At 35.9% G+C, this 10,959-nt stretch overlaps 1 protein-coding gene across 1 annotated transcript; it reads left to right on the top strand.

Annotated features, from left to right (window-relative positions):
• Positions 1–8,835: 8,835 nt before the first annotated feature.
• Positions 8,836–10,434, top strand: LOC122078572 (protein GOLVEN 6-like). The gene is made up of 4 exons (XM_042644607.1): positions 8,836–9,125; positions 9,226–9,293; positions 9,403–9,469; positions 10,061–10,434. Exons 1-4 carry the CDS (start codon positions 9,011–9,013, stop codon positions 10,213–10,215), a joined length of 405 nt encoding a protein of 134 aa, XP_042500541.1. The 5' UTR covers positions 8,836–9,010; the 3' UTR covers positions 10,216–10,434.
• Positions 10,435–10,959: the final 525 nt, after the last annotated feature.

The raw sequence follows: 10,959 nt of genomic DNA, 5'->3' as shown, positions 1-10,959 counted from the left end.
CCATACAAATGTATACAAAACTATTCAAATTTTAATTTTTTTAATGAATTTTGGAGTGTTTCGGTTTCTTACCGGTTTGGTTTCGGGTTCATCCGGTTTTCGGTGCGGTTCGGTTTGGTTTTGGGGTTACAATACTTGAAACCGAACCGAACCAATAAGGCTTCGGTTCGGTTCGGTCCGGGTTGTTATCGGTTCGGTCCGGCCGGTTTTACCGGTTCGGTTTAGGAATTGACACCCCTAATCATGTGAGAGAAATTAGAGTGCTTTTGAAGTAGTGCAGACCAAGAAAAGGAATAGACTCACTCCTGACATGTTGGAAGATTTGGTTTATATAATGATAAATTCTCTTATGAAAATCAAAGCAAGCGACATTAAGAAATTCAGTAAGGAGTCAGTTAATTTTAGATAAACTTGCTGACATTCAAATAGATGAAGATGATTATGGAGTTGAAATTGAAGATGAAGAGGGTGCAAGAATGGAAGATGATCAGACATTGTTTGATAGAGAACTTGGAATTGGATCTGCATTTGATTCCAATTATATGAACACTCCAGTTTATAGTGGCACTCTAAGTCAACTATGTAGTATCATTAGTATTCCTTTCACACATGATTCAGAGACACAAGCACCATCTGATATGAACAATTAATGTTTTCTCTTCTTTATGGCATATGGACTATATTTTCTAGATTTCATGTGTTTTTTGGATTTCACTGTTTCTTTATGGCATGGACCATCTGATATGAACATTTTATATTTCATGGATTATATGATAGATGATATTTTGATTTGTTAAATGATTGTTCACATGCTTTTAATATTATTTTTGGATAGATATATATATTATTTGCTATGATAGATGTAGAAATGATTCCAAATTGGAAAGCCAGATTGGATTTAAATGTTCATGGAAGCATGTGAGTTTAGAATTTAATTGTAAATAGTCAGTTTTAGAACCTTCTTAATACTAAAATAAAACCGTATTTTTGTTCATAGATTATTACAGGGCAACCGTATTATACACATCCGTATCATTGCTGTACACGTTTTATTGCATCGAATTATTAAAATAGTATTATTGTCGTAGGACCCATTTATTTGCCATACGTATCTTTTTCGGTTCCTAGACTTACTAACTATGGGTGTCATAGAAAAATGGGGGAGGGTTTTTTGCAAGGGCATATTGTAAGAAGGAATATGCATACTACAGTTACACCAGTGATGGTTGGAAAATGATATCATCCATATGGTATTCATATGGACATAATAAGAGGGAGAAAGTATTAGTGCAGGCTCCAATATTTATTTTGTGACTCAGTTATATAAAGGAATTTGTACAGCGGTAGCATAACAATCTTTTTAATTAGATGGCTTTTTGGAAATACTATGAACTATGATGGTTCAAATGTAGGATTTGTTCTCTAATATGTCCCAATTGACCATTGATTGGGTTCTATTATAAAAACCCAATATTTTATTTGATTGCCAATTAGCTTGGATTCCATTAATGATATCCACCATATTAGTTTGGTTGCAAATAGGAAAGATTGCTTTTTAATTGATTAGCCTACCTTAATGAGAGATAGGCATTGTGTTATTAAAGAAGACTAGGTCCCCCCTTGTAGGTTTACGTACTAATCTCACCCATTAGAGAAGTGCATTGAGAAAATACTAAGGGGAGAAACCTACCTCCAAGAAGAAGAAGAAGGTTGCTCATTCGTGTAAGGACGGCATCAATGGCTGCATTAAGCTCCGCTGGAAACAACATGCCATCGACGGTGAACGACATGTCGTTTTTCCTCTTTTAGATTGAAATGGTTCATAATGTTTTGGCAAAATCCTTATTAGAATTTATGAATTATTATGTTTTAAATTCCATCAGTAATATCAGAGCTTGAGTTTGCCAATAGGTTATGGATCATTTTAAAATTAAGATCAACCATGAAAGTACATTTTTTTTTTATTGGGATTATTTATTATTGGGTATAAGCCATTAAGGAGGCTGAAATCAACCATGTCATAAGTTGAAAGCAACTATTAAAAGGTTTGTAATAATTGGTTCTATTCATATGATTTTTAGGCTGAGGTTGAGATGAGGACTTTCCCATTATAAAGCATATTTGATTGAATTTTCTAAATTCTTTTAATGATTTAAGTATTGAGCTTTTCTTCTTTAATGTTATGGTGATGGGCTGGGTTTTATTTATTTTTTAAGTGATTCGGATATGGGCTTTAGCCCATGTAATGTTTAATTCAAATCAGACTTAAACCTATTACTGTAGCTCATTAAGTTCAATAGCCCATTAAAGGGTTTATTTGATCCAAAATCAAATCAAATTGAATCAAACCAAACCAAATTAATGTGTTGAACCAAAATGATTGGCCCAAATCAATTTGGTCCGAAATGGGCCTAGCTGACCTGAACCCGACCAGGTGGGTCGACTTATGACCTGACCCGCCGACCTGGATTTTTAACCCATCGGGCCAGCCGGTGACCCACCAAAATTCGATCTCAGTCGATCAACTTTCTAACGTTGACCAGAATATTCCGATAGACTCTATTTTGTTTAAAAAAATATTTGTAAATAAAAATAGAAATTAACCTATAAATATATTTGTTTTGATTTATATATATTTTTGTTTCTTTATGTTTCAAGAAGCAGGTTTTTGTTTCTATTTCTTGAAACAGTTTTTCTGTTTTTGTTCTGGAATAGTATTCTGTTTCTGTTTCTGTTTTGGAACAGTTTTTGTTTCTGTTCTTTATGTCAGTAATTTTTTTTTTTTTTTTACATATGTTTTCATTTATTTGTGTTCTATTTATGGTAGTATATGTTTTCTGTTTTTGTTTATGAAAACAAACATGTTTATGTGCTGAAACTTTAAGTAATAAGAAAACACATATTAGGGACAAACTTAACCTTTTTGTGACGAAATTATTTATTTGATAGAATCATTAAATAACCACTTCTGCTGTGATTATGTATTCATTGAGAATCTATTTTTGATTTTGTCTTTCCCTATGTTTGCTATTATGGGTAACTTTAAGATAATATATTGATGACCCTAGTTGAATTAAACTTTGGGATAATTAAATTAATTGTTTCATGATGTCATAAATGATTAGATGTTGGAATTTTAGAGATAAAACTAAGAAAACTAGTGATTCGATTGCCGCCAAAGTAGATCAATCATGAAAATTCAAAGTGATTGAATTAAAAATAACTGTATCAAAACATCATTAAATAAATGACATCATAAAACCTTATTTTAAGGCATTAATGACATTCACATGACTGAGAAGAGTGGGAGTATTCAAAGGTACACACTTCTCTCAATTGTGTTGAATTTAACTGTTAGCCTTAAATATAAATGAAATTTTGTCTCATAATTATTGCAATTAGTTTAGGGTATTAGGTCATGCAATTAGGTTGAACGGGAGTATTCAAAGGTACATGTTTCATCATGGTTGTGATGGCCATAACTATTAACCCTATACATAATTGTGATACCATCAAATTAAAGATAAATTTTTAGGACATTGTGATAAATCATTAGTCCAACAGTTGAGTCAAGATGGGAGTGTCCAAAGGCACACATCTTTGCTTGACTGCTTGGATAGATTTCCAGTCCTAAAGGTGACTTCCAACGCCTGAACCACTAGCATATTACTTTCTTGATCATGAATAATAGATTGTATTGATGTCATAGGGTGCTCTTTCTTGAATTACAATTCTAGCATTATTGAAACTCAAAGCATTATTGATATGTAAGCATGTATTTATTTTTTCTTTCAGAATGACCATCACCTATAGCTATCCCTAATTCCGTCCTCATACTTACTGGCTCAAACTTCTCGGACTGGCACAAAGAGCTGATATACTATTTGACTGCTGTCAATCATGACTATTGTTTGTGCACTAAGAAGCTAACTGATCTCACTGATAGGAGTACTGCATATAAGATTAGTCTTCATAGGAAGTGGACCCGATCAAACCAATTGTGCCTTTTGTTTATCAAGAAAACAATTGGAAAGGTTATTAAAGGATCGATCCCTTACTCTACTGATGCAAAGACATATCTGGTGTCTATTGAAAAGTGGTTCTCTACAGCAGACAAGTCTCTTATAGGCACACTCATGGCCAAATTAGTAAACATGAAATATAATGGCAGCAGTGGCATAACTGATCACATCTGTGAAATGGTAAACTTATTTGCACAACTGGCAAAGATGGACCAAATACTGAATGAAATTTTCCTAGGTGGGTTGATAATTCAATCTCTTCCTTAGAAGTTTGAACCATTCAAGATCCATTACAACACAAATAATGATAAATGGGATCTAAATGAGCTTCAGAGTAAGTCGTTCAAGAGGAACAGAGATTGAAACAGGCAGGAAGACAAATGGCTAACATGGTTTCACATAAATGTAAGAAGAGAAAGAACTTTAAAACTGCACCAAAGAAGCAGACATCCAATCCACCTATTGACAACAAGAAATTTGGCAAAGTAAAATGCTTCTTCTGCAAGGAGGGAAATCTTCATAAGCACTGTCAGAAACGTCAAGCCTAGTTCGAAAAGAAGGGTAATAATTATATCCTAGTTTGTTTTCAAACCAATCTCGTTGACGTTCCTTGTAATACATGGTGGATTGATTCTGGTGCATCTGTGCATATATCGAATTCCATGCAGGAATTCCTTTTAACTTGGAGCCCAAGTCCCAGTGAGAGTATCATCTATATGGGGAATTGGATGGAGTCTGAAGTTTGAGCAATCCGCACTTGCAGACTCATAATGGATACCGGATACCAACTGGACTTATTGGACACTCTCTATGTCCCCTCTATTTCTAGAAATCTCGTTTCTTTATCAAAACTTGATTCTAAGGGTTATGCCTCTATGTTTGGGAATAATGTTTTTAAAGTTTATAAAGATAATAATCTAGTATTTACTGGATATTTATGCGATGATCTTTATAGATTTAATTTGGATTCCAATTTTAAAAATTCTTTGCTTACCCTGCATATAAATGTTGGAACTGAACGTAAATCCAACAATAATGTTTCCTCAACCTTGTGGCATATTTCTAGACTTAGGATGGAGAAGTTACTGAAGGAAGGTGTATTGCTTATTTTTAACTTTACTGACTTTGGTACTTGTATAGATTGAATAAAAGGTAAGAAATCTAGGACAAATAAAGTTACTTCCACAAAGAGTGATGCATTATTTGGATTAATTCATACAGATATTTGTGGACCATTTGACCCCTGCATTACTGGTGAGACGTATATCATCACCTTTATTGATGATTACTCACGGTATTGTTATGTCTACTTGTTAAAGGAAAAGTCTAAAAGCATAAATGTCTTTGAGACATATTGTGCCGAAGTCGAAAAAAAGTTGGATAGAAAGATCAAGACCGTGAGATCTGATAGAGGGGGTGAGTGCGACGGTAGACATACAGACCTAGGGCAAGTTGAGGGACCATTTACACGTTTTCTCAAATCTAAGGGTATCACTCCCCAGTATACACTTCTTGGTACACCTGAACAAAATAGAGTTGTAGAAAGACGTAATCGTACCTATAAGGATATGATTCATACTATGATAAGCAACTCATCTCATCACTGTCTGAGTTTATGTGGGGCGAAGCTTTGAAAATAGCTGAGTATCTCTTGAATCAAGTTCCCAATAAGTTAATTCCTAAAACTCCTTATGAGCTATAGACGGGAAAGATACCCAGTTTGAGATATTTACATGTATGGGGCTATCCAGCTAAAGCCAGATTGTATAATCCACATGAAAGGAAACTCGACTCTAGGGCCATTAGCTACTAATTTATTGGATACTGCCAATGGTCATAGGGATTCAGGTTCTAAGCGCCCAAGCATAGTACTAGGTTTGTGGAAACTTCAACTGCTAGATTCTTAGAGGATGGTGATATCAGTGGGAGTGTCGAACCACATAATGTGGTATTTGAGGAGCTCTGGGTTACACTACTAGCTCCTATACATTATGATGATATTGTTATTCCATAAATTACCATTGGTAATGATCTTGCGGAACAACAAACTATAGAGGATGTACCACTCCATGAGGATGTTGTCACTGAGAACACTATGGATTTACCTCCACCTCAGCTAGAAGTACAGGGTAGACCTCAGAGAGTGAGGAGGTCTGCTATTTCGGATGATTATATAGTATATCTCCAAGAGTCTCAATTTGATATTGGAATCAAGGATGACCCCTTAAATTTTTCATAAGCTATGAATGATAATGATTCTAATAAATGGGTAGATGCCATAAAAGACGAGATGAAATTCATGAGTGACAATAAAGTTTGGGAACTCGTTGAACTACCTTCGGGATTGAAAGCGATTGATTGTAAATGGGTATTTAAGACCAAGCATGACTTGAAGGGTAAAGTTGAACAGCATAATGCCAAATTAGTCGCAAAAGGTCTCACTCAAATGGAAGGCATTGACTACCATGAGACCTTCTCTCCTGTTTCTAAGAAGGACTCATTTAGGATCATTTTAGCATTAGTGGCTCACTATGACCGGAAGCTTCACTAGATGGATGTGAAGACAACATTCTTGAATGGGGATTTAGAGGAAGAAGTCTACATGAATCAACCAGATGGATTTAGTGTACAAGGAAAGAAAATTTTGGTGTGCAAATTAAAGAAATCAATCTATGGACTTAAACAAGCTTCTAGACAGTGGTATTTAAAGTTCAACCACATCATTATGTCTTTCGGATTTGTAGAGAGCACTTTTGACAAGTGTATATATCTGAAAGTCAGTGGGAGCAAGTTTATATTCCTGGTCCTATATGTAGATGATATTTTGCTTACTAGCAATGATCTTGGTTTGTTAAAGGATATGAAAACATTCCTCTCTAAGAACTTTGAAATGACAGACATGGGCTTGGCATCTTTTGTTATCGGTATCGAGATATTTTGAGATAGATCTCGTCAGCTGCTTGGGCTATTACAGAGAGCCTACTTTGATAAAGTCCTTGAGAGATATGATATGAAGACTTGTAGATCTAGTGTTGCTCCCGTGATTAAGGGTGATAAGTTTAGCTTAAGCTAGTGTCCGCAGAATGATCTGGAGTGAGAACTGATGAAAGACATTCCCTATTCTTCAGCCGTGGGAAGTCTTATGTATGCCATGACTTTTACTCATCCAAATATTAGCTTTGTAGTTGGGATGCTAGGTAGATACATCAGTAATCCTGGTATGGATCACTAGGTGGCTGCTAAGAAGGTGATGCGTTATTTACAGGGAACGAAAGACTACATGCTTACTTACAGAGCAACTGATCAGTTGGAAGTGATCGGTTATTCAGACTCTGATTTTTCCAGTTGCCTCGATAGCAGAAAGTCTACATCTGGTTATGTCTTTCTACTTGCTGGTGGGGTAATTTCTTGGAAGTCCAAAAAATAGACTTGTGTCTCCAATTCTAACATGAAAGCGGAGTTCGTGGCATGCTTTGAGGCCACATCAATGGTGATTTGGTTACGGAATTATATCTCTAGGCTTCAGGTTGTCGATTCCATCATAAAGCCGCTAAGACTTTATTGTGACAACGTCGCCGCTGTGTACTACTCCAAGAATGACAAGTATTCTAGCAGAGCTAAGCATATTGGAGTGAAGTACAACTTTGTGAAGGAAGCTATTCAGGAACAGAAGGTGTCTGTATCTCATATAAAGATAAGTCTGATGATTGCAGATCTGTTGACCAAGGCAATGGCGCCTAAGCTCTTTGTAGATCTTGTATCTGATATGGGTCTTATTAGAGTTTGATGTATTGGTCATGTTTTATTATAGACACCCTCTATTATTTATTATGATCATATTTATGGATGTTCCTGATCATTTCTCATTTATATCTTTGTGTATACAATTATTGCGATATGAATGAGATATTATTATTTGGACCGTTTATTAATTGTTTCCCTACTTAAGAACCGGTTTGGGTGGGATTGTTGATACTGTGATTGTGGAAGGGAATGTCTCGACTAATAAATGATTTACAATCATTATAGTTTTTATCAATAGTTTCGTTCATTTAAGGTATTATTGAATGCAACCAAGGATGGGGTGTTTTGTTAAAGTGGCCACATTGAGTTGTTTTCTAAAATTGTTGAAAGCCAAGAATTGTCGTTTAAACAAACAAATCTTTTAACTTGTTTTAAAAAAAATAAAACTTGGGTGGTTGTGAACTGGTCAAATGGTCTAAGTGGGAGACTATAGGATTTATTTCCTAATATATCCCAATTGACCATTGATTGGGTTCCATTATGGAAACCCAATATTTGATTTGATTGCCAATTAGCTTGGATTCCATTAATGATATCCACCATATTAGTTTGGTTGCAAATAGGGAAGATTGCTCTCTAATTGATTGGCCTACCTTAATGGGAGATGGGCATTGTGTTATTAAAGGAGACTATGTCCCCCTTGTAGGGTTACGTACTAATCGCACCCATTAGGGAAGTGTATTGAGAAAATACCAAGGGGAGAAACCTACCTCCAGCAAGAAGAAGAAGGTTTCTCATTCGGGCAAGGACGGCATCAATGGCTGCATCAAGCTCCGCTGGAAACAACATGCCTTTGACAGTAAATGGTATGTCGTTTCCCCTCTTTTAGATTGAAATGGTTCATAGTGTATTAGTAAAATCCTTATTATGATTTAGGAATTATTATGTTTTAAATTCCATCATAATTTAAAACATTGTGAGCAGGTTCAATATTTATTTTGTGGCTCAGTTATATAAAGGAATTTGTACAGTGAGCATAGCAATCTTTTTCGTTAGATGGCTTTTTGGAAATGCTATGGGGTGAGCTGTGATGGTACAAAAACTAAGGTTTATTAGGATATCTGGGTTTTTGTTTTGGAACCTGCGTTTAGTGTTTTGTGTTTTCTCTCTTCCTCTCTCCCTTTCGAGGTGATCCCTGAATGTTATAAACCCACGACCTACATACTCAAGAAAATCTCTCACGCATGTCTTCAAAGGGAAAAATGGAGCTACTAGCCATTGTAACACTCTGTATCCTCTCCCTTTTGGTTACACCCTGCGCTTCTCATCAAACTCAAGTGCCTTCGTCTCTTGAGCAAGGTAAAGATACCTACCTACCTCCTTAATCCTCTCTCTCTCTCTCTCTCTCTCTCTCTCTCTCTCTCTCTCTCTCTTGAATGACATGATTTTCTGTGGACAGTTCATGATCTGGGTATTTCTCTTACCAACTTGCCAAGGAAGCTGAGAACAGTTGAGAAACCGTCCATTGTGAGAATATCATCCTATACTTTGTATATTGTACTAGACTATATTCCTTTCTTCTTATTATCATGTTCTTCATCTCCTCTTTCCTTACCTTCTTCACATATAAATGCAGGTTAAAAGATGCAAGACTGAGGTCCCAAAACCAGAAGAACCAGAAGCTAACAACAAAGATTTTTCGGGTGATCCTCTGTAAACTTTATACTCTCACTCAGAACTCATAACATAGAAAAGAAAGCAGTGAAGCTAGACCAAGCAAAAATATTACTAGTCCAATGTTTCATAAGCCCAGTATTACCACCTCTCTCTTTCTCTCTCTCTCCCTCCTTTTCTTAATGTGACAGAGTTTGATACCCTTGTTGCAGTTGTTGGAGTCTGAGGTAACATTGTGATGAGCTTAATCCAACTATCTTTTCTCTCTCCTTTTCTTTATGTGTGAATATCAGAGAGAGAGAGAGTAGTTGGATTAAGCTCACAATGTCACCTTAGACTCCAACAATATCAAACTTATATGCATATTTTTTTCTTTCCTAATGAGGGTGTCTTGACCTTTGGCCTAACTAATCCTCTGGACACACGTGTAAACCCCATACATATGAGTCAGGTCAATACCAGTTTCTATAAGACCTATAGAAACCGTGGGACTAACCCCAAAGAAGTACTAAGAGGAATTGAACTCAGAACACATGTTAATTGTTTAGGCATGTTCCCTTATCAACTGAGCTACAGTACCCTTAGGGTTACTTATATATTTCATGTGATATTACGAACAGGTATGACACACAGTCAAGTGATGCTAAATGGCAAAGAAGGGACAAGACAGATATGGATGGAGAGGAAGGACATGTGGCAATTTTTCACGATGGATTATAGCCACGTAAGACGTAGACAACCAGTACATAACAAGTCTCTGCCAACTAAACCCTGAAAACTGGAGCCTCTGATTCTGGTAACCCAGCAGCAACCTTTTTTTTGTTTGTGGGAAGTGGGAACTACGTAGCGTAAAAGGAATACGGGAAATGCTGTTCGTAATTAGGGAATTGAGGAAAGTGTCATCTTCCATCCATGTTATGGCCGACATTAGGGACCAAAACCCTAAAAGGCTAAAACGTTTTGTTATAATCAATGTTAAGGACGGCACTACCCACGCATTAATTTTCAAGTTAGTTTGTTTGGTTTTCATTCTTCTTTCCAAAATACAAACCCCAACATCTTGGCCACTGTTCTCTCTCTCTCTCTCTCTCTCTTACTCTCACAGGTTACAAAGTCACAACATCTCCCTCTTGTTTATCAATTGGAACACATCATTCAACATTACCTACTCGTATTAAGTAAACAAAGATTATCCATTCTATAATCTCAACAGCCAAGGTTCTCTTGGATGGTGCATGCCCCAATATTTTGACTGGTCCTTGGCATAGTCATTAGATTCATGTATAATAGTTTCAAACTTTGTTTATGTATATATGAACTTATTAAAATAATATGTTTAGGAGAAAGTTATTTTCTCGAATCACATCATTATGATGTTATAATTAACTCTCCCCGTTGTGCACAAAGGTGATGAGAAATGCCATTGGTAACACTCTAGGAGTGTCATCTGACCATCAAAAGTAGTGGATGAAGAGAATTTTCTCTTTACCATGGATGAAGGAAAATTTGATCTATTTAT

This window comes from Macadamia integrifolia, chromosome 5, assembly GCF_013358625.1.
Source record: "Macadamia integrifolia cultivar HAES 741 chromosome 5, SCU_Mint_v3, whole genome shotgun sequence".
NCBI lineage: Eukaryota > Viridiplantae > Streptophyta > Magnoliopsida > Proteales > Proteaceae > Macadamia > Macadamia integrifolia.
The sequence above is the reverse complement of the archived record's forward strand: the minus strand, read 5'-3'. Positions and strand labels throughout refer to the sequence as shown.

Excerpts from the sequence above, each read along its gene's own strand:
- LOC122078572 (XM_042644607.1), top strand. The coding sequence starts at position 9,011 with ATGTCTTCAAAGGGAAAAATGGAGCTACTAGCCATTGTAACACTCTGT. Across the intron at positions 9,294-9,402 it reads CAGTTGAGAAACCGTCCATT|GTTAAAAGATGCAAGACTGA; the intron begins GTGAGAATATCA and ends ATATAAATGCAG. Across the intron at positions 9,470-10,060 it reads TAACAACAAAGATTTTTCGG|GTATGACACACAGTCAAGTG; the intron begins GTGATCCTCTGT and ends TATTACGAACAG.